The sequence below is a fragment of the Coturnix japonica genome, chromosome 1, assembly GCF_001577835.2.
Source record: "Coturnix japonica isolate 7356 chromosome 1, Coturnix japonica 2.1, whole genome shotgun sequence".
Classification (NCBI taxonomy): domain Eukaryota; kingdom Metazoa; phylum Chordata; class Aves; order Galliformes; family Phasianidae; genus Coturnix; species Coturnix japonica.
In genome coordinates, this window is record NC_029516.1 from 37,843,082 (window position 1) to 37,870,871 (window position 27,790).

Below are 27,790 nucleotides of genomic sequence, written 5' to 3' on the forward strand. Positions count from 1 at the left end.
ACTGCTGCTAAAACATAACATAACTAGATAACGCAGTACTAGTTTTCTTGTAACAGTTACTGGTTCAAGTCACTCCATCAGCTGCTGTCCCTTCTCAGTGTCCCTTGCTTCCCCCTTGTTTTCAGCTACCATATTGCGCCTTTCAGCACTTAGAATGGAACACAGAGCTGCCTGCTTCCAAGACTCAGACTAGTCACTGGGATATGGTGCTGTTTTCGCTAGCATTAAAAATTTGTTTTATCTTTCATTCCTGGATATTAAAAAACAAACAAACAAACAAAAACCTGAAAAACCCCATGAAACCATTTGAAGGTACAGAAGATTTGTGAAGTACTGACTTTTAGAAAGAGACAAAGGCCCCATGGTAATTCTCAAAGGTAGGGAGTAAGAGGATGGCATTCTCCCCTTTTAAAAACTCATGCGTGTGCCATTTTTCCAACAGATATGAAATGCGAGCACCATCCAGTGGCAACAGAAGTAAATAACAGCTGAAATGTTTCATTTCCTCATTTCCTCCCCAATTTCCCCCCCACCCCCCCCCACCCCCCCCACACACACACTCTCTCCCCCGAAACCACAAAATATAACTAAACATTTAAAAGCGTTCATCAAGTTTCCTGCATTTCTAAAAACTGCCGTGTAGATTAAAAACTACTTTATGTGCACAGTTTTTGACTAATGTTAAAAATAAATAAATAAAAAGCATAGTAATTTAAGGTATCTTTTATTATTCTTAATTAAAAGTCTCTGAACTAAGTCTAATATTCCTACTATTTTAATTATTAGAGACTTCTTCAAAAAGACATTCCAGCTTAGAGGCAGAATGTTATCCAGATTTATCATCCTAAAGACAAAATAAAAAAGAAGAGACCTCCAGGGCCACTAGTAGTGAAGAGAGCTCTCTGAACCAGACCCTGCCAAAGGTCAAGAGGTAAGCAATATGTGATAGAGAATACTCAGACCTATGTACAAAATCTGTTTCAGCTTTTGCTCTCTGAAACTTATAGGCCGTAGTGATGAAAAATAAGGCAGTAAGAAATCCTTATCTGTTTATGATTCAGAGATGTGCATTTATGTCAAATGAAGTAATTTGTTTATTGATTCGATGCTGAAAAATGCAACTAAGTTCTGTCCTCTGCTCGTTATAAGTAGTGAAGTCAGAAATTACATCTAATTTCAAAGATTTCTGAGGTAAGGAATAAACTATCGATCTGCTATCATGTCAGTTCACAGTGATACATCAGACTACTGTATTCCTTGTCCGTGTCCAGTAGTTTAATAACAAGAGAGCAATCTCACTTACTATTTTTGTTTTCAGGTTCTTCAGTCACCTCCCATTGGTGTTGTTCTTTCAGATAGCCTAGCCTGGTATTGTCTCAGCAGTGCTATGTTCTAATAAGTGGCAAAGCAAATTACAGACAAATACCTTGTCAATTTCTTTATTCATAGGTTAAAATGTAGTGGCATACAGTTCTTAGCAATTACTGACTGAAAAAAATTATTGGCATAAAACAAGCAAGAACAGAAGAAGACTAATTAAAAAAGCCATCTTGCTTCAACTTTTGATTACATACAGAGTAATATACATATTTACAAGTATATTATATAAATATAATATATATGTAATCTCATAACCACAATAAATATCAAGGTCTTTTTTAGGCACACAGTATAGAAAAAAATGCAGAATCTGCACAATCCTTAAGATTCTTGGAGTGACTCACTCTTACATTGTTTTCACACTGAAAAAACAAATATTTTACACAAAATACGTAGGTTGCTCTGAAAGTAATGCCTCCTATTTATTTCCACAGAAACAACAACAGATGCAAAGAGAACTCTATCTGATTGACAGCGCAAATTCTGAGCTACAGAACACTGTTTTTGAACATAGTCACCAATGTTAGCTATGCATTTTCACCAGTGATGAACAAGAGCCTGTGTACCACGCTTGTTAAAATCTGTACCAATGAAGATGGCTTACTGTTTCACAGCTGCTGTGATCATCATTTCTAGGAAACTGTTGCCCATACAGTCCCCATTTCATCAGCCTAAAAAGATGGAAGTCAGAAGGCACCAAATCTGGACTATGCAGTGAGTATGGTAGAATGGTCCATTCAACACTGGCAATGTGCTCTGTGGTATTCAAAATGTTGTGGGGCCTGGCATTATTGCGTTACAAGAGAAAGGTTAACTTCTCCTGTCCTGACCTTGGAAGCAAACTTCAGCTTAGTCAGAGTCATTATGTAGTGGTCAGGATTTACAGTTTGTCTGGGTTCCAGGAATTCCAAAAGGATCACTGTTTTCCCATCGGAAAAGACAGTGCACATCACTTAACCTGTTGAAGGCTGTGTCTTAAACTTTCTCTTTGATGAAGCTATATGTCACTGTTCCATAGACTGCTGCTTTGACTCCAGCTTATAGTAGCAATTCCACATTTTATCACCAGTAGTGATGTGATCCAAGACACTGTCACCTTCAGCCTTGGTCCTGACAAATTTAAATACAGTGTTTTTGGAGGGGGTTGGTTTTTTTGTTGTTGTTTTTTTATTTTTCTGCTGTGACCATTTGTGGGACTTATCTGGTAAAAACTTTGTGATATTTCAATATTGCTGCCATCGTTTCCAGCACATTAGAGCTAATATTCAGTTCCATACGCAGTTCCCTAGTTGTAATCTACTCTCTTCTTTTTGTGATATGACATTTGTGCATGGCCATCCAGAACCTGGCTTGCCTTTCACGTCACTGTCACCATTCCTGAAACACACCACCCACATCCTCAGTGTGCTCATATCCTTATATCCATTGTTTGGTCTCCATAAATGTTCAGCAAGCTCTGATGAAGGTCAATACAAGCCATTTTTATTTTTTTTTTTCCCATGAAGGACTTCAGTGACACACCTTCACTTCATATGCACTTCCACATCAGATGTCATTGTTAGACTGCCCCTCAGCAGCTATCTGTCATATGGTAACAAAATGTAATGGATTACTGGTGGGAAGGTTCAACCACTACAGCCATACCACCAACATCTACTTCTGATGTCATAGGCCAATATAATAGAATAGGAGGCATTGCTTTCTTAACAGCCCTCGTATGCAAATACAGTTTATGCAGTCCCCAGTGAACAGGGAATCTTTTCTTGCCTTCCCATAAGTCTACTCCTTGATTTTTCTAATACTATTGCTCTATACAGATATTACATAAGAAAATAGTTTGCAGGTTTTTTACTCAGCTAATAGCCTAGGTAATTATCATTGCTAACAAAATAAGTACAGCATATCTACATAAGGTATATACAAATGTGTACACAAACATAAGTTTGGTGAACTTCTTCAGAGCTCACTTTTAATACTGGGGTGTTAATCTGGAAGCAGAAAAAAATATATATTTTCAGTGATATTACCTCAGAAATATTACATTATTTGAGTGGGACCTGGGCTTCAGTGATAGAAAGCTTTAAAATTGGAAATTAATTTAAAAAAAAACAAACAAAAACCAAACAGAGAAAAAAAACAAAACAAAAAAACAACAATTCTCAGCTACACTGGCAGAAGTAGGCTGCCACTGATTTTCCATTTATTATTTTCAGTGCAAATGAAACTCAGAGAATTAATCCAAAGGGAGTTTTCTCAGCCTGTACAGACAGTCATAACATTGACTTGAAGACTGTCACTATGGAGCACCTGAGATTGTACCTTAGTATGTGAATATGACTGCCTCTCCTAGGGGAGCCATGATCAGAGGAGAAACAAACAGAGAACTTTCTTTTTTCTGCAATTACAAGTCAGATTCTGGCATATCAGGCATATCTGCCATTAAGTATCCGATACCATAGCGTCCATTTGGAGCAGTGTCCAGAGTTGGTGATCCAGTCTGTTTTCGATATATGTTTTTCCCAAAATTTGGAGATGGCACTTCACTTGGACTCTTCCCATGAATTAGACTTGTATTATCTCCCTCCAGATTAACAGGCTCCTTTATTATCCGGCCTCTTTTGTAGGATACAGATGCCAAGCTACCAGAGCTGTCATCAATAAGGTTGCAGCAGCGCACTATTAAGACTATCGGGACTGGCAGTATGGCTAATACAATCAGAGATATACAGACAATCATTCCCCATGTTGGATAGCTGTGGAACTCTTCTGTAGCCTAAGAATGCAAAGAGAAAAAGTTCATATACATCTTTACTTTATAAAGAACATATTTGCAGTTCTCATTAAGGCCTGAAGTTTTCAAATATGTGCTCATCTACTTGTCATCTTGCATCCACAGTGTAGGCATCACTGCAGTTTTTGAAGTTGAACAATCTTGGAATGGATGACTGGTATTTTCCTGCCAGGAAGCAGGGCCAAACTGCCATCCCAAAGTTTCTGAAATGCTCAGCACTGAAGTGGAGCCCAAATCATATTCAGCCTTCTCCTACATTTGCCTGTAGTTCCCTGATCCTTTAAAACAGCAGAGCAGTGTGCAGTGGTATCTGTAACTATGCCTGCAAAATAAACCTTTGTTTGGTATGCTAACAGCTGGAGTAGACAAGGACTGTTTCAGATCATCTCATGGAATTGTTCTGCTTTGTCTAAACTTCATGTAAACTGTAACTCATTTACTGGGCCAGTGACTCTACCCCACAAGCATGCCTCTCTACTCCAAGCATGGACAACAATCTCAGTTTGTCTAACAACATAATTAGTATTTAATTTTTTGAAGGGAAAGGAGCAACCCAAGCCCACAATATGGAGGCATGCTGAATTCAAAAGTCTGCTTATTGGACTTGCTTAAGACAATCATGGTATAGATTAAAATCCACGTTCCACATAAGGCACAGCAGGTACTACCTGTCTCCAAAAAGGAAAAGATGCACTGCTAATCTCAATATTTAGTTCCATGTAAAAAATCGATGGGCTATCTGAAATGATTTTTTCAGTGCTGTCACCAACAATTTTCTGCAATAATATCAAATTCAGTGAAAGTGAACAACTTCTCTTGCCAACATGTACCAACAAACTAAAACTTATATAAAAAAGCACAAATTTATGTCAAATGGTTATATTTTAATGTAAAAGAATGACTTCAACATTTAAAAGATTGTTAATCACTATATCATTATTTATGCTGATACTAAATTTATAATTGAAAACTTTTGTAGCTTTTTTTTTTCTCCACATACTTCCAAAATACTTCTTATCTGATTACTATGATTGTGATGACATCTAGTATATACATACCGTATCTTCAATCCATGCATTGTAGCCAGGAGGACTTAATCCCATTTGGACAATACTAGCTACCAGCAAACATAACAGTACTAAAGGTGAAACATACTTCCACATGTAGTAATAATACTGGCTTGGAGAAAATCCAAGCATATCTTTCAGATCCTCCATGAACCTGTGAAGGAAATAAAAGATCACTGTTACCCTGTCCACAGAGGTTTCAAATGCTATAAATGGTAGCATTTAATTAGAAAGAATAGACAAGTTGATAAAACGTATGTATACAAATGTCTGTACTGTAGCTGACTGGATGGCCTGAAAAATAGAACTTTATTACCAGTTCTGGAAAGTTGAGCAAAAAATTACTCCACAGTGTAATGACTCAGCAAACTAGCTATTGAACTCTGAAGATTGAGACATAATACACTGTAACTAATACATTAAAATAGAGTCTGATGCCCTTCTAGTCAATAAAAGTTTAGGTTCCAAGTTTAATGTCTCATCCAAGTTATAATGTTGGATTGCTGAAGAGAAAATTCAGACTAGAGGCATCTTAAAGTGCATTAAATAAAACAATGTTTGGTGAGCAGAGAGAAATGGTGAAATATTTGTAATTTTACTAACCAATTGGATCACACTTATAATTATTCCCTTGAAATGCAGGCTCACTTAGTTTGTGAGTTGAAATGATACTGTGTGTTACCATGTATTTTCTGAAGAATAATCTTTCATGTAGAAGTAAACATCAAAGCAGAATTAGAAAGCCAAGCTCCTTTCCATTTGCTTCTGTTAACAAGGATGAGTGGTATGGGAAATACATAAATATAACTTGCATTTTACAAAAGATTATGTTTTACTGAAAAGATTCTTAGCGCTTGAGTCTTCTCAATTCTGAATAGTGAATGCTAATTCTGCAATGAAGTAGCTGCCTAAGGACTTTGGTAAGTGTAATAGCAGTTCAGACAATGGAGGTACCCAATTTTTTTTATAAACAGAATTGATATCAAGATTATTTGAACTCATTTAATGATAAATTAGTGCTGGAAAACTCATCACATACATAAAGATGGCTTAGGAGGGGATGGTCTTGGTAGCTGCACCTCCTTATCCATGTTGAAAAGGTTGCAAGATAATGAGGACAATCCCTATTCATATGCAAAGGGAGACATCTTCCTTCTCCCAAGAACATCTAGCCATCCATCCCATGTCAACAGCTGGCTGCAAACAAGAGCTGAGAAATCAGTCTGCCCCTCATCCTCACCTCACAACTCACACAAGAATCCTTCTCTTTCTGTTTCTGTCTTTTTTATGGAGGCTGACAAACATAAAATTCTGTTTCTGCCTCATACAGATGGCCTTATTCTGCAATGAATGGTAAACTACATGAGCAGTTTAGGTACTCGAGGCAGTGAAAAGGGTGAGATTTCAGAGGCAGACCAGACCTCCTACTGCTGTAGATGAAGCCAGATGTCATGGATATAGCCTATGACCCTTTCCAGTTTTTGTGAAGGTAGAAGAAAAAGCGGATGCTTCCAAAGCAGACCAACACCAGCCATAGCTACTATTCACCTACACCTTCTTGGCCCTGTTGTCAACCTGAGCATTAGAAAGCAGCAGGACTACGCTTTTGAGCAACTGACAGGCCAGAGAAGATACTAGCCCTCCTCTCCCCTCCTCAAAAGAAGACTTTATAGGAGTATGTAGTAGGCTAAATTTAGCACGTGGGCAGCTTGTAAACCATACTGGAAAGATGCTTAAACTCACCTATAGTTTACAGAAATTTACAAAAAACTTTTTAATGCTTGCTGAGGCATGTGTCATCACTTCTAAGCACATGTGAAAATAACATATCTTACAGATTCTGCAAAAATAATTTTGAATCCATATGTGTATTGCACTGTAAAAGAATATCTTTATACATAAGTTATGGTTTGCATAGTATTAACAGCTGAAATAAAAGTTTGTGAAGTTTTACATCTGCCTCCTTGTGCCTCAAAATTGCAAGTTATGATCTGAACAAAACTATTTTTGTATTCTTGATGGAATACAATGTCCCAGAGCCAGTAGAAAAAGAGAATATTTTTAGAGCTAATTATTTTGGAGTGTGCACAAGCCTTGATTCTCTTTTAATTCCCTTGTGGTCCTAATCCTTATTGAAATGTGTGCATGAAAAAAGTCCTTATAGCAATAAACACATTTTGAGAGCAGTTACATATGTGAACTTACTGTCACATAAACATTCAAAGAAATTTTCAACCACATAGTTTGGGGTATTCTACTCTTTGTTTACACCACAGTGAAATACGCCCTTAAAATGAAGCTGAATTTACAAATGGTTTATGCCCTCTAAAATTGTTTTTTCTGTCCATGTTACCCAGCTCTTCACCTAATTGAACATAAATATGTTCTCTTCATTTTCAAAGTCTTTCATCACCTTCTTCACTCTACTAATCTTTTTCTATAAGCCACCAATCTCACATTCTTTCAGTTTCTGTCAAAAGATGTAGAAACATTAGAGATATGATTTTCTTCTTATATCACTGTTATGACTCTTGAAATCCTGTCCTTACTGTTCTTTACATATATAAATTCCTGATAATTGCCCATCCAGCCTTCTTTCTACCTCTAATTTTGATTCTTTTATTGCATTCTCTTCTCTATTTGTTCTATAGGTTTCACTATGCTTTGTTCCAAACCTGTTCTTTAAAGACTCGATTCAAGTCCAGAATGACCCACTTTGACTCCTTTACCACACCAAGAATAATAGTTTTATAATCACACAGACCAGCAAGAAACAATCACAAAAATAAATTCCTGTTTTCATCCTTAACTCCTGCTGTGCTCATTTTGTTTTGCTTTTCTATTTCATCTTACACTTAGCTTAGAAAGAAGGATATCTTTGAATTTATGTGTTCATAGCAAATAGTTGGTGCTATAGAATTACAACAGTAATAAGTATTGTAATGAATACTCTTGATATGGTGATATGGACAGGGAAATATATTTCCTTTAACTTACTTTTCTATTCCATAAATTCGGGTAACTGCAATGTTCTCCAAAATGACCACAATAAGCAGGGGCAGAGTAGCTGAGTAGTCATCAAACATCGTGACAAAATAATTTCCAGAGCGCTGTACAAAGACCAGGCCAATAAAAAATGCTACCAAGCAGCAGATGACTAGAATGAAGGACAAAAATGTGAGTTGTAATAACAATTTTCCACATAAAAAGAGGAAATGAGGTGAGAGTTTGAAATAGTGAAGATGTAATTTAACGCATTATTTCATTTAATCAAAGTTGGATCATTTTCCTTATTTTGGACTAAATTTTGAGAATATAAGGAACTCTAACTACTCCATATGCAACAGAAAAGTCATGAAATTGTAAGTATTGGAACTGCCATACTAGAGCAGCCCTTGTTAAGCAGCACAGATTAATCAATTGATTTTTCTCATTAAACATTTCACTTAATGTGACCATGAGAATAAAACAAAGAAAACTGGTGAGCTGAGCATCATATTATTTAGTCATTAAGTCCCCTACATAATAAACATATATTTTTTCCAACTAATTTCATCAAGAATGGGATTGAATGCTTAAGCAGCTACAAAATAAGTCAAATTCAATAAACTATGAAATCAGTTGTATGCTGAGCTCTAGCAAGACTAATTCTCCTTGAAGTATCTTTTATTCCTCACACTGAGAACTTAAGCTAATGGTATATTGTACAAATTCCAACTGTTTGCTATTGAATAAAGTAGTGAAAGGAAATCAGGATGCTTTTCTTAAATACTGTGGTGTGAGATGACCGTTCTTCAACACAGGCAGAATCTCTCCATTGTCACTGTCATTAATCACACTGACTTTTATTACCAACTCAGAGAAAAAAATAAATAAATTGAGTAAAACTGTATGTATGTGATTTTAGAAAACCTTTTTACATTGTGTTCTCGCATTATGTCTTACCATCTTATGCACAATAAAGCCGCACCCTTAGTTGAAAATTACACTCTGCTAGGTACACTATGGGTAACAGCATATACACACACTGACTCCACACAATAACTTTAAGCACATTAGTTGATTTCTCTGAGAAGTAGAACTATAGTGAAAAGTTGCAAGTATATTCATACTTCCATAAAATCTGATGATTTGTGGTTTCTAAACATGAGCTCTAGTGCAAGCATAATTTTTATTGAATCTCAATGATACCGTATGAAGCTTAACCCAGGCATTCCAGTTTTATAATTATAAGAACACTACACTACATCGTAATACTTTGAGCACAACTGACTTAAATACTGAAGATCATACATGTATAACATTATTAAATGCTACCAGAGAAAAGCAGTTCTTTAATATTTCTTTTTCATATGGCATAACAAGGAGTTACTGCAAAATGCACCATTATACCAGGGTAAACAGCTGATTTCTAAATGTCACATTAGTTACTAGCTGTCCCTAAAAAATAAGCTGATTAAAATTGGTGAATATTTTTAATTTAAAATAAAATAAAAATTTAAAAAGCATGTTTTGCATTATTATGTGTTACATACTACCTTAATACTCAACAGTTAGGAAAAAAACAAAACAACAAAACAACAACAACAAAAAAACAGTATTCTGCTATACCAGGCAGCAGTTAACTCTTTCTTCCATATATCCAGAAAAGAATGATAAAGCAAAAGGATTGGGTTTTTTTTTTTGTTTTGTTTTTTTTTTAAATGATTATTATTGCTTTTTGTTCCTAAAAAATCCAGTTTTGTACATAACAGATCAAGTTGCAACTCTCCTGAAGATTTCCAGAAACTCTTTTTTATATTTTATGCTGATTTTCTATCTTAAAATAAAACAAACAAAATAAACCTGCTACAAGATTATCAAAACTATGTGAAGAGTTTATAACTCACATAATTTAGACATTAAAAAGAGAAAAAAAAAATGAAAAAAAAAAACTTGTTTGAGATCCTTTACGCATTCAACAGAGAAAAATATGTTCTTATGGAGAGGATTTTTAACATAATAAACATTTCATAATACATTATGATTTAATTTGCTTTTATTGTTATGACTTATTGTAACTTGGAATATATTTTCATCCTTTCTTTTTGCTTTGTTTCCTTTATTTCTGAGACAGGCTTGGATGGAAAATACTGTAGAAGAGCTCAGAAGAACTTAATGTAAAGAAAGTTTGAACAGAAGTTCTCTATTAAATTGAAGTTCCCTTTTACAGCTCTTATAGCATCCAGAAGAAGTTTTTACTCGTAAATATTAAGACGCATGTGTGTGGACATACAGTCTGGAACAGTGATTTTCTCATCTGTTAAATGTAAGTACTGAAAAGTTTAACATCAGAAAACCAAGACTTACTATTTTTGGCATACTGTTTTGGTAAAAAAAGAATGGTTGTGAAACTCACCAGTAAGAATTTCTTTCCTAATTTTGAAAGTATCAACAATGGGTGTGATGATGCCTTCAATGGTTCCAAACATACTTCCAAGTCCCAAATTTACCAACATAAGGAAGAACATGACCGACCAGAAAGGAGAAGCAGGAAAGTGGGTCATTGCTTCTGTAAAGGCAATAAAAGCTAAACCAGTTCCTTGAACGGCCTGTCAGAAAAAAAAATCCATATTATACTTCACGGATAGTGGCACTAGTCTTAGTAGTAACAGTAGAGTGACATTTTGACTTCATGCTTTGTTAACAACATAATTTTTTGCTCTTTTACAGATAATTTTGCACAGAGCTATTATATCAGATGGCTACAACATACACCGTAGTATCTCCTATTAGTTTATAAAGGACTTCATTTCTGTATCTTTGTTTCAGACTAAAAAGGCTGGAATAGTACAAAACTTTTTCATTCCTAATTCACTAATTTATATCTTAGCTTCAAATGTTGGTGCAGCTGCACACAGGTCAGTGCTTCAAACTCAAAGTCTCTTTGTAATAAAGTCAGAAAAATGTTTTCTAAATGTATAGTTTATTACGAAGATTTGAAAACAGGATGATGTTAATTAAACAAATGTCTAATAAGTAAATAGCTATATTTGTTTCCACTGAAGTGATATATATATAAAATAATATTAAATAATTTTGACATTAAAAGACATAATTGAGACAATGAATAGATATGTCTCTAGTTAGAATTTGGAAAAATGCCTGCAGTCAAACAGAACTTCGAAAATTTATCATCTCTTCAGGAGTACAGTATGCTAGAAATCAGTGAAGATATCAAACCCAAAAGTGTTCACCTGAGCATAGATGAGATCCTCAACAGAATCATATTTTCATACAGACTGCTATAGGTAAGAATACTGATACTGATAGGTATATTTCAGTCTATTTCAGGCTTGCAAATATTCCCTCTTCATAATATTTTTATTTAAGATGTATTTATTTCTCTCACCTTGTCAAGCTCATCTTCAATTTGACAAGATTTCAAACCAAGAGAATGAAACTCTTCTTCTTTAACTTTCTGAATAATGTCATAAACTAAATTGTAATCTTCTGCTGTAATGCTTGAGAAATTTATATGATGTGGAATCATATCTTGGCTCAGATTTCCAGCTTTCAAAAGTGTTAAGATCTTCTCTGAATTTCTGTAAAACACAATAAAGCAGAAAAATCAAACTTGATGATCTACGTGCATTCATAAATGAAATTTACCATAAAAATAATAATTAAAAAATTGATATTCATACTGGATAACACATTTCTCATTTATGATATTGGCTTTGAAGCCCAGAACTGCAAACACCACCAAGGTTGCCAGCACAGAAGTGAAAAAATTGATGAAGGACACCAGTACAGCATCAAAATGGCAGTTGTTGTCTCTCTTGTTGTAGCTTGAAAAGGCAATGACTCCACCAAATCCAAGCCCTAAGGCAAAGAACACCTGAGTAGCAGCTTCTCTCCAGACCTTGGGCTCCAGCATTATTTCAAGCTGTTTGAAATTAGATACAATATATGTCAGCTATAACATGCATTTCTGTTACACACACACACACACACACACACACACAAAGAAATCCACTGAAAAAAAACAAAACAATACATGAAGACAACCTACATCATAAAATACTAATAGCCCACTGTACCCCGATATATTTTCATTATGATAAAGCTGAGTGTAACACTTTAAGTTGGATGCACTTACAGACCAGAATTTCCATTTAATTTATACAATATAAATCTTAAAGTGAAATACTCTATACAGCAGGTTCCCAATAATGAGATACTACAGAAGTTATGTGATAACTGAAATAGCAGCTAGTTACATTGTGAAATCAGAGAAAATACCTGTCATTTTTAATTCATAGTACTTGCTCACCTTATTTTTACAGTAGTTGTACTGACAGGCATTAGAATTAAGATTTCTTTTGGGAACACAAACCCATTTATAAATGCACTGAATAATAAGTACACTGAATTTTTGTTGTTGTTTTTCTTTTAAATTCAAAAAGCAACAAATTGAATATGAAATACACATGCTTATATGGAGTTCTATTATATGCAAATATGTAAAGCAAAAATGTAACATAAAACAAACACTTGGCCACCAGAATTTGTATGGTGAACAAGTAGAATCTCCCTTATAAGAAGTTCAGAGCATCCAGCTGAAGTTAAATGAGTGATGTGTTCTAGGAAAAACTAATCTCTGTACCTCAATTTAAATGTTAACTCCATAACCATTGCTCTTCAGATGATCACACTTCAAGAAACATCTTTGTTTAAAGTTATTAGTCATAGTATATCTATTTAAGATCCTCCTCAATTCTGAATCATAAAAAAAAGAAGTGCATACTTCAATACTTCATCTTCTTGAGTTGACCCAGTGTCTCTGTCCATTTAACAATGACAAACCTTACTTCTTCAAATACTGTTTCTTTCTACAACTCAAACCTTATTAAAAACAGTAAGACTGAAAAGCATCAATAGATGCCAGCAACAGAAGGCTATCTTCTGAGAAAAAATCTGCAATTGTTGTATGCAGATAACAAACACCTTCCTCAGTCTTCTAAGTACACACCCAAAAATAAAATACATTTGAAAATAAGGGTTTGATTATACTAAAATTGTTTCTGATAAATGTATATACTTTTTTTAATAATTTCAATGCTCAAGTAGCTATTGTGTGTACTTCAACATACTTGTGTCACAGAGGCATGCTAGAGACATTACACTAGAGGGTGCTATAGGAGTAGTCTAATCTACTACAACTAATATTTTGATAATAATAATTGCAAATTGGCAGATAAAGTCTTTAAAGATTGTTTATCTTAACATCTGAAACAATCATATAATTAAACAATGAAGTAAACTATAAAGTGAGAATCAACTGCAGCTTCATGTTGCATGAAAGATGAAATAATAAAGGGTGAAGGGTGGATATTAAAGAGGAGTTTCAGTATTGATTCCTTTTTAGTATGCAGTGGTACATTTCTAGTTAAAGAAAGAATACTGTCATAGAGGAACCAGATTATAAATTCAAGAGGTCTGTATTCCATCTCTGCTATAGATCTCTTCTTAGTCAATAAGCATTACTTTTCTCTGTTCCTCAGATTTCCCTAAATTTGCCTAAGTAGCCTGAAAGCTCCTACAGAACAACAACTCTGCAAAGCAAGTGAAGTTTATTTCTAAAATAAATAGACCCTTTCAAAAATGACAAATCAATTATTTAAATCTATGTAGTAGTCAACACTGTGACAGCCCAGAATTAAGCATTTAAATTACAGAGAATCACAAGATTAAAAATGCACTACTCTTTTTATTACTTGGTCAACTCATCAAGTTTTCTAAACCTCCTAATTCCTACATAACACTTTCAGTTTGAAAGCTCTGAAAAAGCAGCTGAGTTTGGGAAACTATCGTGTAAGGGAGGTAACTCCACACATACATTTAAAACACTTGGAGCCTTATAGACCTCAGGGACTGATACTTTGGCACTGAGGTCAATGCCAGTTTTGCTACTGAAGCAAACAGAAAAAAATTTCATCTTTTATGAAGGAAATATTCTTATCTGAGGGCACTCATAAATGGTCAAATTGCCCCTGAAACTTTAAATTCACTTTAATAAATAAATAAATAAATAAATAAACATACCTTTGGTGTGAACATGTGTCTAATTCCATCCCATGATCCGTTAAGGAGCAGTCCTCTGACCAGAAAGCACAAGAGTACCACATAAGGAAAAAGGGAACTAAAGTACATGATCTGAAAAACATTAGAAAGAAATTTAACATGACATGAGTCGACACTATTTTCAATGGTTTCACACTCAGTATCTTTTGTACATATGGCTGAATTTAGAACTATTCATTCACAGAGAAATATACAAAACACACTCCTGGAAAAAACTAAGCAAAATCACAAGACTGTACTCAAATAAATTCCATACTGTATGAAAACAGTACAGTTGCAAGTATGTTAACTAACTGATAACAAATTGTAAGCCTTCTAGGGAAACTCTGAGAAGTCAAGGATAAGATGAGGAGAAAGACAGAAACTGTTTCAGAAATGTTTGCCATTACAAATGCACTTTAATACAAGTACATGATATGATAAAGATGGAGAACGAACAGAAAGTCATTCTAAGTACAAAAAGAGAAAAGAAGCAGTCAGTGGAAAGTATTCAACAGGTGGAGTCAAACCACTAAGGAATGCTTATTCACACACATACAAATATATATATATATACATAGAAAAAAATAAAAAGGAACACCGGGGATATTGTCTGATCGGCAGAACTCATTCAAGATCTCATTAGTTTGACCTATAAAAGCAATAAACCAATATTGCTTTGACTATTGGATGAGAAAATGTCACAGAGCCTTGAAAATCCAGAAGTGTATCACTGCATGATTCCCAACACATTAAGCTTTTTTTTTTACTGTTTAATGTGAAGGTCAACATTTCCGGGCTTCTGTGTCATCAAATAGAACATATTTCTGGCATGGTGATTGACTCATTCATCTAATAATCAGAGGAAGTAAAAAATTTGTAACCAAATATGATCTTTCACTCTCCATCACTGAAAATCAAATTTATTCTCTGCCTTAAAGTTTAATAAAACAATTCTATTGCTAAACTTGAAAGTCATTTCTGTAACTGAAATATATTAAAGTACACCAAAGAGATCAAAGACAGCTCCAGCTCAACACAAAAATACCTACTAGCAAATAATTAATAGGTGACAGTAATAACAGTAAATCTCATCTGAAAATCCCTCTGGGAGGAACAGATCTCAGCAAATCATTCACTGCCCAGTCTGGCTGGATGGATGGGAAAGAAGTTAAAGTGATATATTCAGATCCAAAGGGATGGTCAGTCATTAATCAAAGAAACAACCAAGAATCCTGGCTGTGATAATGACAGAAGCATGGATACTGATGACAGTAGCAATAAAAAGCAAATACAAGGAATTTTGAAGGTCTAGGTGAACTGCAATCATGCTGAGCATTACAGATATGCTCAGAAACTTAATTCCCTAGACATTCAGAAGCACTCAAGCTCACACTGCATTAACAGTTCAACAAGGCTAAGGTGCAGTTACTTGCAACAGTTATGTTGATGAGAACCAAAATCACTTTTCTTCAGATCTCAGTCCCTGTTAAATTACAGTTCCCATGAAAATTACTACAGTTCATTTTAATGCTTAACTACTAAGAGAGTAGAGATTAAACAAATAGTGGAGTGAGTCACAGCTTCCAGCCTACTCCTATATATTTCATGAGAGAACAGAGGGCATGGTGAACAAAAACGTAGTGAAATAACTCTTAAATGTTTCAAAGCAAAATTCTGTCATTTAGGTGAACAGCATACTCACTTTGCCAGAAGACTGAATGCCTTTGATCATGGCTAAGCATACCATGACCCAGGCCGCCAGCAGGCAGATAGTCATCTTCCAGTTTAAACCCCCACTCTCTGACAGAGAGCTGGAAATATTCAGTGCTTCTCTGTACCAGTAATAGGTTGTCGCAGAACTTTTTTCACACTCTGGTTCCACAACTGTCAAGACATGTAAGCAAGTAAAGATTGGTTCAGGACAGAAGTATTTTCCCAACAGTTCATTGCAAAGTTATTTCAATTTCCAGTACTCGCAATCGTGTCTTCAATGCTTTCAGAGAAACTGAATTCACAAAGAGTAAAAAAAAAAATAGAACTGCTATTAATTGAAAGTTCTGGACATAACTTTTAAAACACTCTTGGTGTTTTGGTCTTCCTCAGCACAGCGTCAGTACAAGTCCCAGGCAGAAATAATTTTTCAGTTTTGTAGGCAAAGACTTGAATTTCATTTTTAACCCATAAGATTAGATTTCTGTGTTAATAACACAGCAATATTAAATTGATGAAAAGAGAAAAAAAGGCTCCTACACACCTGTGTTCTTAGGAAAGGTCCTGTGCATTCAAAAAGTTACTTATTTTTTACTCTACTACAGTTCTGCCTTATTCATTTTATCAGTTTAAGGAATTTTCTGCATTTCAGTATATAATACAAAGAAATAGAAATAATTCTTAAAAAAAAAAAAAAGGGGGGGGGTGTTTGCTTGACATTTTCCTAAATTATTTTTATTTGACAATTTTTTTTTTTAATTTTTTTTTTTTTGAAACTAGGCCCTGAGTGAAGGTGATTAAAGAAAACAAGAGAAAAATATAGTAGGCATCAGATCTTCACCAAAATAAACTGTCAGAAGTGACAGGATGATATCAAATATAATACTTTTCTATGTTTTAGCTTAGTTTAAATGACCTCTCCTGAAGTGAGGCTGAAAAAGTCTGTCTTATCATTTGGGCAGGATAAGAACATGTAAACAGACAAAAAACTGTGGCTCAGACGTGGTCTTGTGGTCCAATGCTTGTGGAAAACAGCTGATTTAAATGAGTGCCAACATTCACAATTACTGTTTATTTATTTCAAACAACTTAAGCAAGCAACTCTTGCAAAGACCATTTAAAAACATCACACAGCTTTTCAAATATCCATGGCTATGGTATTCATTAAAGGAGGGGGAGAGGAATACAAAATATAATAAATGAAAATTTAAAATCTGATTTAAAAATAAATGAAAATAAATATTTCATATTTCAATAACAAGATAAATGCCATGTGTGCAATTATCATATCCAAAATCAAAGTATAGGAAACTTTTCATGCTATTGCATAACACTTCCATACAAGACATTACAACAATACAAAACAAACAAAAAAATCAATAATCTTATTGTTATTGAACTACAAAGCAAAAAGTGCTTTAACCATATGCATTTCATTGATGTTTACATTTTTCTATTTTCTGCTTTGTTAGTAGTGCAACCCCTCTTATTTGTTGCCAGGATGTATGCCATACTAAAATGATAGACATCTCTTCTACCTTTATTTTTCACCCTGAAAAGAAGTATCAAAATCAAAAAGAAGTTATGAGAAATGTGTTTGATGTTTTTTTTTCTGAGACATACTAAGTAAACTGATCTTATTACTCATTGCAAATGCTGTTGACTGTGATGTTCTTTTCCAAAACCTTTGCAAATGTCTTCGATTAGTTTGTTGTATTTTTTCTTATTAAAATGTAATACCGGATTTGCATATAACATTTTTTCCCACAAATATCTGTTTAAAGTACTTTTTTTTTTTCTCTCTCTTTTTAGTTTGAAAATCTCAAGCTTGATGTGACTGACAAAATGAGAATAGAGAGTTAAGAAAGTAACTCAATGTATTTCTTTTATTATTATTAGTTAGTTAGTTAGTTATTTTCCCCAGTAAGCCCTGATGGAAATCCAGTGAAATTCAGCTGGAGTACTTGGATTTACTTACCGAGTGGATTCATATTTGCGTGATAAAAAAGAACACTAACAGACTTACATGTATGGGATGCATTTTTAACAAGAGGACACTGGTCCCATGGTAATGGATGCTGAAAAGACTGGGAAAAGTAAAACAGACTCCATCCGATAATGACATTGTAGTACAGAGCCACAAAGAAGCATACCTATTAGGGAAAAAAAAAAAAAAAAAGAAAGAAAAGAAAAAAGGAAAAAGAAAAAGAAAAAGAAAAAAGAAAAAAAAAGACATCAAAAAAGGTTAGATTAATGAATTACATTTTTTAATTCAAAAATAAAAAAAACACTCGCTGACATTACCTTTGTAGATTTCTGAGGGTCAGACATGCAACTTAATTTTCAGTAAAATAAGTCAGACTAGGAACTGAATGGGTTATTCTACTATTCTACTAAACTTTGTTTAATCATGACTTCTTACACTTTTGCTTTTCTCTGCATTTATCATATGACACATGTATTTTCACAGGCTCGTTTTTCCCCTCAGAAGTCTAATTTGTTCCCAAGTTCGTAATCTCCAAAGAATCACAAAATACAAGTTAACTTGTTTTACAAGTACATCCATATAAACATTTTTACTGTACTAATTTAAGATGTTCCTAAACAGTGTAAATTGACCTTATAGCCCAGCTACAGGTCAGTGTTTTTCCTTGTAGGAAAACAGAAAGTCTAAATCACACAAACCAGAAGTGAATTAAGGTAAAAAAAACAAAAACAAAACAAAACAAAAAAAACTTACTACACAGCTTGCAAACCCAATTCCTCCAAGTTTAGGGCTGATATAATTCCATACACCAATACTCCCTCGGCGGATTCTCTGTCCCACAGAAAGCTCCAAGAAAAAGAGTGGAATCCCTATGATCAGTAGCAAGATTAAGTATGGCACAAGATAGGCACCTACAGAAGGAACAAAGTAGAAGTAAGTGAGTGAAGAGTAACAGTTTTCTATTGCATATAAAGAATGATTTTCCTTGGATGTTGGTCATAAATCTAACATCAGAAAAGCATCCTAAAGCACTGTAACATTTCTAAGCAAACTTTACTAGAAGTGAATCATTACCTAACCTAGTTGGTTGTTCAAGTCATTACTTTTGCTTGTTTGAAAATTTGGGCATATAAGCAACTTTTTGTTGTTGTTGCAGAAGCTGACTCATCATTTCCTAACTCTGAACTTGGATTTGTAACAGAGCAGCAAGCCTGAATTTATAAAGGAAATACAGAGCATGTTTCACTGTTACAACACTGAATTTCATCCAATCTTCAGTGAAATTTCAAAAGACTCTTGTTTTGTGTTTGTTTTTGTTGTTGTTGTTGTTTGTTTGTTTTTCTCCGCATACACTTCAGATGCTTGGGAAGGGCAGAACAGCGATCCTATACAGCAAAGCAAACAACAGTCTTGCCCCATTTCTACCAGGCTCTAGGCAGATTCCAGAGACATGAGGTAGAAGTAAGATGGACTTACCAGAGAACCAGATAGCCCACGTGGACTACTCACAAGATCCTGCTAAAGACTTCTGAGAATGCAACTGTTACTTCATCTTTTATATGTAAGTGAAACATTTCCTCTTTTCAAGGATGTATTTTCAGGGAGTGGTCACATACAATTCTAACTTCATGATGTATCTCCATCTATTTCAGCAGAACAACTTGCAAGCAACATTTACTCACACACTAAGTGCACTGACAGTTTAGAGCCGAATTTCCCCTTTGTCATGAGGAATACATAGAACTACAGCTAAAACAAAATCTATGTACCAGCAATTAGAAGCACAGTACCTAATTTTCAAATGTGTGACTCTTACACTGCAGTACAGAGTACTGTGCTGGACACCCAGACCAAGTCTTTTAATCACAACCACTGCATGGCTAAAGAAAATGACTGGAAAGATGAGGCATGTCAAAGCAGGCTACAAAGCAACAGGTCAGAGATAGGGCTAGTAAAGTATCTAATCAGTCTAATCACTTATGTGATGAGAGAGAAGCTGAGCACAGTTCAAAAGCCAATTTTGGATTTATCCTCAACTCTAGCTAAGTACTACTTTAGGTTTCCATACCCAGTGACAACTTTCTAGGGCTTTTTCAAGAGCCTATCAAAATACATAATATACATATCCTTAGCAGGTGGCTTATCTCAGGGAATAGGCTTTATTTTAGAAAAGTTAAACTTCCAAAAGCTGTGCAGGAAGCATCAGATTTTATGGTACCATCTGCTCCTATTTAGGTTTATTTCCTATTTAACTATTCATGAAACATGCACAAAGAGGACATTAGAATATCATCACCTTTGGTTGTAAAGAATTTAAGAAGATTCTAAGAATAGGGTAACTGAAGTCTTGAGCCCAAGAAAAATAAGAAAAATATACTGAGGGAAAAGAAAAATAAAAATACTGATCTTATTTACCCTACAAGTCTGTAGGCCACTGTTAGCAATGAAACAGCTCCTTGAGTTTTATTTTCAGGCAATATGGTAATGTCATGAAAGAACTAGAGCAGCATTTGTTCAAAAACTACACAAGGCTCTGAATAAAGTACTAGTTTAGAGAATACAATGCTACCTCATAGAGACAAATATCATGGTATATCTACCTATTTCATATACCATCTACTTAAGCATGTGATAGAAATATTTTTTGTCCTGCAGAAACAGCTACATTCCCAATTTGTCATCTCTTGTGGTTCACCTTGTATATGCACATAATGTTGCAAACACAAAGGACTTACTTCCTACTGCAAAATAATAATAATAATAATTAAAAAAAAAACAAAAACCAACCAAACAAAAAAAACCAAAACAGAAGAGATAGAAGGAAATCTGACAAAATCTGAGAAAAAGAATAACAACAATATTTCAAAATGAGGGGGTCTATCAAAGAATAAACAAGACATATAACACTATTAAGTACTCTTATCACCTTCATTCTTCCAAAATTTCCGTGAAAGAGAACTACAATGATAATTCACATTGTAAATGAGACACGGAAGGTTAGGCTTCACTGGCTTTAAAAATGTGGTTGTACAATCATTGAAAACCAACTGTACATAGAGTGTTTTGTTTTGTTTTTTTTAAAATACTGTGACACTGCTGCAAATTATACCTAATGACTTAATTAAGTAGGCTTTGCATGGCTAGGCAGAGAAAAGCCTAAACATCTCAAAAAAAAATTGGGGCCTAAGTGACTTACCCTGTATCCCTCTGGATGACTGCACTAGAGCAGGAACTGAACCCAGCTCTTCTGTTCCCAGTCCACAACCTTAATCACAAGGCTGCAAAGTTAAGCACATATTTAAAGACTGGGCTGATGTGGGTGCTTTATGGTGCAGTATCAATGTAAGTAGCAGAGAGTTATCAGTCAGATTCAACTAAATGAATTAATTGAATGTGGTGTTAAATCCACACTACATCATATGTTACAAAACACAGTAATTCAATATGGATGGCCACTGGATATCATCTCTTTACTTAAGGGCTTGTACATGGGATCTGAAACACCAGTACTCTTATCAGTCAAACCTGCTGAGCTCCCTTCTGATCGTCTGTTTAAGGACATAATGGACAATGGTGCACATCTGGGTTTAAATACAATGTGATTTAAATACACAGTTATATAATCTGGTTGTATCAAAGTTGCAAAATGTTTCTGTGTCCTATAGCTCACATACTCCACAGTATCGCAGCACAAGTATTTTGTTGGATCCTTCCCTTGAAACAAGACATACTTCAATAATCTGAGAGACATCTTTATCATAAAACAGAATCACTATGGAAACAGTTCAGCATGTCTTTTATTTGCCAGTCCATGAAAGCATGTGTCCTTGGAGTACCAATATTGAATAAGGTTCATTTTTATTTGAATTAGAACAATGAACTGTACATGCAGACCTTGAACAGCATCTTAAAATTAGTTACATTCATATTGTCTGCCACATTTGTCAACTGAATAATTTTTTGGTAGTTACAGTTTCGTTGTTCAGTATCCCCAGGTCTCCTTTCTGTAGTTTAAAAACCTTTCAACTCTAAAATCACTTTCTTTCTACTTTAAGTGAATTTATTCACAATTACAAAATACAAACTGTTTTTATCAAGAAAACTCTAATAATAATGATTTTATGTTTTATCAGTATGTTTACAGCCTGTCTTACAGATTGGATGATGTTCCTCTCAGTAGTCTTACGCAGATTTAGTATGTGTGCTGATTTACAAAACTGTGTTTAAATCCCCTTAGCCAATCAGCACTAATGAAGAATTTAGCTTGCAAAATAAAAAATCAGACATTTTCATTGCACTAAGATAAGACTAAATTTCATGAGCTGAATGCTCATGATGCTACAGTGTAAATTAAGAGTTCACAAACCATTGATTATACATTATTGATAAAAAGCTAAGTAGCAGAGCTGCTGAATATGTTATCTGTTGGAAATACAAGAGAGTATTTGCCTTGTTCCCATTCCTCTAAAATTTGTCAGTGAGACTAAATTATCCAGTCACTGCTGAGTCTTTAGGAGTTTACACATTATGTCCTCAGTAGTTCTCAGGAATAGCTGCTTTGTTTTTCATAAGCTCACAGAATAAAACTGTTCAGTCTGTCGATATCTCAGTACAAAATCCAGACTCCTTAATTGTGAAACCCTCTGATGTGATTTCACTCATGTCAATCTTTTCAAAATGTAATGGTAATTAATTTGCTATAGATTTCCTCATGCTAGTCACATCTTTTATCTGTTTATCTTTTGTTTTGTGGTTTTTGTTGCATATGAAGCAAAGGTGTGTCACTGAATTCTACTATATGGAAAAAATGACACCCATTAACACTATCCAATGCTTGCTGAGAGTTTAGAGAGACCACACAGTGGATGTGAGAACAGTGGTAGGTGGATGGTGTGCCTTAGCTGTGGTGACAGAAACACAAACCACGTTTTGGATGACCATACAGACTTTTAAGGGTATGGCAGGCAGGATCTTGTTCATCACTGGTGAAAATGCATATCTAAGGGTAGTGTCTACGTTGAAAAACAGTGTTTAGTACCTGAGAATCTGCTCTATCAAGTAGTGTTATTGTGTTCTTTGTCTCTGTTGTGGCTTCTAAGGAAATAAATAGAAGGCATTATCTTTGAATAAATATGAAGACCAGGGTCACTTGTCCACAACAGGACACAGACAGCGTGACTTCACAGACAGGCAGGAAAGATTCATGCCAGCTTTGAGATAAGTTGAAGTATTAAAACATAGTCAACTAAGGAATAAAGTGCACTAGCAGAGAGCAGAATATGGAAACAAAAAAAAGAAGAAGGAAAAAAAAAAAAAAAAAAGAGTGAGCATGCTAATGACTGGGTTACGGTCTTCTAGATCCCCTCTTCCAGCTTATCCTAAGCAATTTGCTTTTTGGACATCCTGAACTCCAGAAACTCCTCTCTCACTCAGACAGTCCAGATGTTGTGATTAGGATGTATTGTAAGAGAAATTGAATCGCTTCAGGTTCCAACTGAATCCACAGAATCTGATACTAAAAACAAGGAAAGTAGGACTGAGGCCAGGTGCAAGGGCAAACTGAGTGGAGTATGAGCAAGAACCCTCCTGCAGGGTTGTAGCAGCTGTTAACATCAGCACTCCTGTCTTATGTAACTTCATTCTGACTACAATTAAATATTGAAAGACCAAGACACATGCCATTGTCTGAAAAACTAAGAGTTGTTACCATGTTATTGTTTTTCTTCTATTCACACTAGCTATATCCCCAGATGATTTAAAACACTGTGAATTCCTTGAAACTTCACTAGTTTTCACAGGCACATGATACTGTCTACCCTGAGTAGTTAATTTTCCATCAGAATTATTACAAAATTTGTTTTGTAACTTTTGTAGCATGAATTAAAAGACAAAATTACAGCTAAATTGCTATATCATTTTGTTTTATTTCTAACTTGACATTCCTGAAATTCAGCATACTCATTTCTTATGCAAATTACTTCTGTGAGTCTTTGAGCTTTTTAATCTGTAGGCCACAGTAGTGGAGCCTGGGTTTTGCCTACCAGAGAGAAGGTGGATCTCAGGTGAGGATAGTGGTGAAGGAGACTGTTGCCATGTGCGCCCATGGTCCAAACCCAATTTGTCCCAGGCCCCAATGCCACCCCCTGCTAGGGCCAAGAAGCCACCGTGTCTCAGCAAGAAAGATGGCTTTGACTATTGTACACCAAACAGAGAAGATACATCATGCCTAGAAGAATGAAGAGGGATGGAAAACATCATGGATGAGAACTGCTTCTTGAATGGTTCTTGATGTCAAGAGGACTATTCAATCACTTGCTCCATCCAGTTGTGGTGCTGCTTTTCTTAACACGGTTGTGCCTTATGCTACTGATTATATTATATAGAGTTTATTAAGGTTTAGTTATATTAAGAGTTGATATTAACAGTACACATAGCATGTTAAGGTTTAGCCAATTAGACAGATAATTCAATCAGGATTCCTTAAGTATTTCCATTAGCATATAGAATACTATAGACTTTTCAATAGACTATAATTAGGATTTTAGTGGTCACACTGTAAGGGGGCAGAATGTTGTATTTGGGGAGGGGGATATGTTGTAAGCGTTAACGAGGCAGAAACCTGTTGTATTTGGGAGGGGGGAGATGTTGTAGGCATTAACGAGGATTCGGGCTGTGATGTTGTTAGTACCTCCCCTGTTCAGTCCCTTACCTTGTGATGTGTCTTGGGCTTGCATTTCAAACGTACACCCTAGGGGGCATAGATGAAGTGATTAAGGTATATAAGGTGCTAATAATTCCTAATAAATGCCATTTTGCCATCTTTCTTGCTGAGTCACAGTGGCTTCTTGGCCCTAGTGGGGGGTGGTGTTGGGGCCTGGGACAAAGCGGGTTTGGACCATGGGCGCACACGGCAACAGGAGTCAAAGTCCTTCTGAATAATTTCAGACCCTTACTCACTGATCCTAAAACTCCTTTGGGTGCTCCCTCATTCTAAGCCAAGTAAATGCACACCACTGAGGCCTCAAATTCTCTTAACACTTGCAGTGTTGCAGCTACATCCCTTTATCCTGGAGATGGAAGGTGTAAAAGTAAAAATCTCCCCTTTTACCTTCTTAAATGAATAAGAGAAAATGGAGAATAATACGCTGATTATACTCTAGGCTAAATTCTCTACTTCTCATTTGCATCAATTTTGCCATTCAAACTTTGGAATCTAGTATAAATCAAATGTTTTCTTCATTTTCTGTTTTATATCATGGATTTAGTTTCTGTGTCATAAAAACTATGTTTTGTTTCAAATTCAGCTAACTAGCTACAACAGAATGAACGTTAATGTAGTATAGCAGAGTACAGTACAGCATAGGATAAAATGCTAATCCCAGAGGAAGATCTCTAGCCACCTACTTTCTTCTATATTCAAGACCATGAATAAACAGATAATAAATAATGTTTAAAGTGAAAGGTAAAATATTTAGGAAAATAGAACTATGTAGCAGCATAGAACAGATATACTCCCTTAATGTAAATTTTATAATGCAAGTTAATCTTATCAGTTAAAAAATTAAAAAAATTAAAAAAATAAAAATCACTGATTGATTTACAGGAAGTAAATAAAGAACTAGGAACTAGGTAATCAAAAAGTAAGAGTCTGAAGCTAAATAATAAAGACTGAATACTGTTTTGGTCTTTAAAGCGGAAGAATATTTAATGCTTTGATTTATTCCCAAAGTACTATAAACAACACTTCAGTACAATAATAACCAGGACCTAAATAATGCAACACCTCCAGAAAGACCTAACAGGGTTTTGGTTAACCACTAGTAAAGTTCCAAGAGTTTTAAGACACTTTCTGCCTTGAAATAAGAAAATGGAATCTTATCATTATCTGCTACTTACTTTAGCATATTTCTCTCACTAAACAAAGAGAATGTGGATTTTTTGTCAAAAGGTCTGGTAGAAATCAGAAGAAAAATCTGATATGCTGCAGCAGGTGTTACTGTATCTGTGCTAACCTTAATCATTTAGCTACCACCATCCCAAAACTTACCTCCACCATTTTTTTGACACAGATATGGGAATCGCCATACATTCCCTAATCCTACAGAAAATCCAACTTGTGCCAGAATATATTGGAGTTTGCTATTCCAAGCAGGTCTTTCATCTTCCACATCTGAGCCTTCTTCAGCATCCACATCTTTTTCCTCCTGATCACCAACCATCAGCTCACTCTTCTTAAAGGCTTCATCTGAAGAGTCTTCATTAGAGAGAAGGTCCTTAACTGACTCAATGACCTCATCATCTAGGTCTCTTTTCACTACCTTGCTGTTTTTAGGCATTTGTAATAGGAGAAAAATACAGGAGCAAAGTTCAGCTGGGACAGATGGAGAAGCGCTGAAGAAAGATCTCCCTCTGCTGGGCAAAAAATTTTGAAGAAATAGAATAAAGGTGCTGCCTGAGTCCTTGATAGCAGGGAATCAAAGGTAAGGACTTCTCTGTTTCTGAATGTTTGTCCTACTGAAAGTATCTGTGGAGGAAAATATATATGCATATTATTACACAATTCAGAACTTAATTTAGTAATCGTATGCTCTGGTTTACCAAGTTTTCCTTATTTGCAAGGTCTGAGAAGAAGAAAAAAATAAAATAAAAAAATGGGGAGAGAGAGAAGAAAGAGATATTAAATTGCTTTCACATTGTTAGACATAAATTCATGTTTTGGTCCTAAGTTTTCATATAAAATACATTTCATTCAGTTGCTGAGGGATTTGTTGTTGTTGTCATTTTTTTAATTGTTTTGTCATCTGTTTCCTAAAGACTTATAGGCTAATTGCTCATTTTCAATCTGGAAGCATAATCAGATTCTTCTTACTAGACATAACAGGACATGCACTTTGCATAGAATTTAGGAGACCAGTTCCATTCTTTCCTGAATCAGAAGCTGTACTGGAACTGCTGAGTTTATTAAAAATACAATTTAAACAAAGTAGATTACTGTTTGGGGACCGTTTCTGAAAGTCATACAGCAATTAAGGTGTTGATGTGTAGGACAAACTCGGCACATTAAAAGGAAGGGATACTTATTTATTCCTCATCTAGGAATACATAACCACAATCATATTTTCAAAGGAGAGAGCTTCATCTCTTCTGAGCTTTAATGCTTTAGATACTTTCTTGGGAAAAAAAAAAAAAAGTAACTAAACATATATTAAACTTTTGAGAAGCTGTTACCTAGCCCATTGAAAAAGCCTACTGTTTCAAATGTTCATGTACAGAGAAAAAACAAAAAACCAGCATTTAATATATGCTTTTCTTTAACACACTGAATCTTTTATAAGGACTGATGGTCTTCCTTGCAGCTGTCATGCTGAAAGTAGGAATTTGGATAAGAAATTTTTTTCAGAAAACTCAGAAATTCTCTTCTACTCACATGGGACAAAACTGATATGTACAAAACCGTCTGCACAATTAAGAGTCTTAAAAGGGATTTAGATTATGTGTTAAGCTTCTTGAAAACCCTAAAGCAGGACTAAATTTCCACATGGAATCTAATCAAAACTCCTGACTGACGAGAATCAGAAATTCCTAGAGGTTACATGCAAACTTTCTGATTTTGCTTATGAACTTGTTTCAATATCTGTTCAGTATGATGAAGATTGTACTGTACTGTGTGGAACTCACATAGAGCTGAGAACTGTTCATAGAATTACTGGACTGACAGCACAATAATTGAGTCCTCAAGAGTGCTTC

At 34.9% G+C, this 27,790-nt stretch overlaps 1 protein-coding gene across 3 annotated transcripts in view; it reads right to left on the bottom strand.

Annotated features, from left to right (window-relative positions):
* Positions 1 to 1,423: 1,423 nt before the first annotated feature.
* The window catches only part of SLC6A15 (solute carrier family 6 member 15), a 35,237-nt gene continuing 8,870 nt past the window's right edge, over positions 1,424 to 27,790 (bottom strand). For all 3 annotated transcript variants that reach the window (XM_015857692.2, XM_015857683.2, XM_015857702.2), the window contains 11 exons: positions 26,091 to 26,567; positions 18,797 to 18,954; positions 18,083 to 18,209; positions 16,049 to 16,230; positions 14,326 to 14,436; positions 11,925 to 12,166; positions 11,630 to 11,822; positions 10,637 to 10,829; positions 8,236 to 8,395; positions 5,230 to 5,392; positions 1,424 to 4,153 (listed from right to left, as the gene is read on the bottom strand). In XM_015857692.2, coding sequence (XP_015713178.1) covers positions 3,782 to 4,153; positions 5,230 to 5,392; positions 8,236 to 8,395; positions 10,637 to 10,829; positions 11,630 to 11,822; positions 11,925 to 12,166; positions 14,326 to 14,436; positions 16,049 to 16,230; positions 18,083 to 18,209; positions 18,797 to 18,954; positions 26,091 to 26,379 — 2,190 coding nt within the window. In that variant the 5' untranslated portion in view covers positions 26,380 to 26,567 and the 3' untranslated portion in view covers positions 1,424 to 3,781. The remainder of the gene's footprint in view (positions 4,154 to 5,229; positions 5,393 to 8,235; positions 8,396 to 10,636; positions 10,830 to 11,629; positions 11,823 to 11,924; positions 12,167 to 14,325; positions 14,437 to 16,048; positions 16,231 to 18,082; positions 18,210 to 18,796; positions 18,955 to 26,090; positions 26,568 to 27,790) is intronic.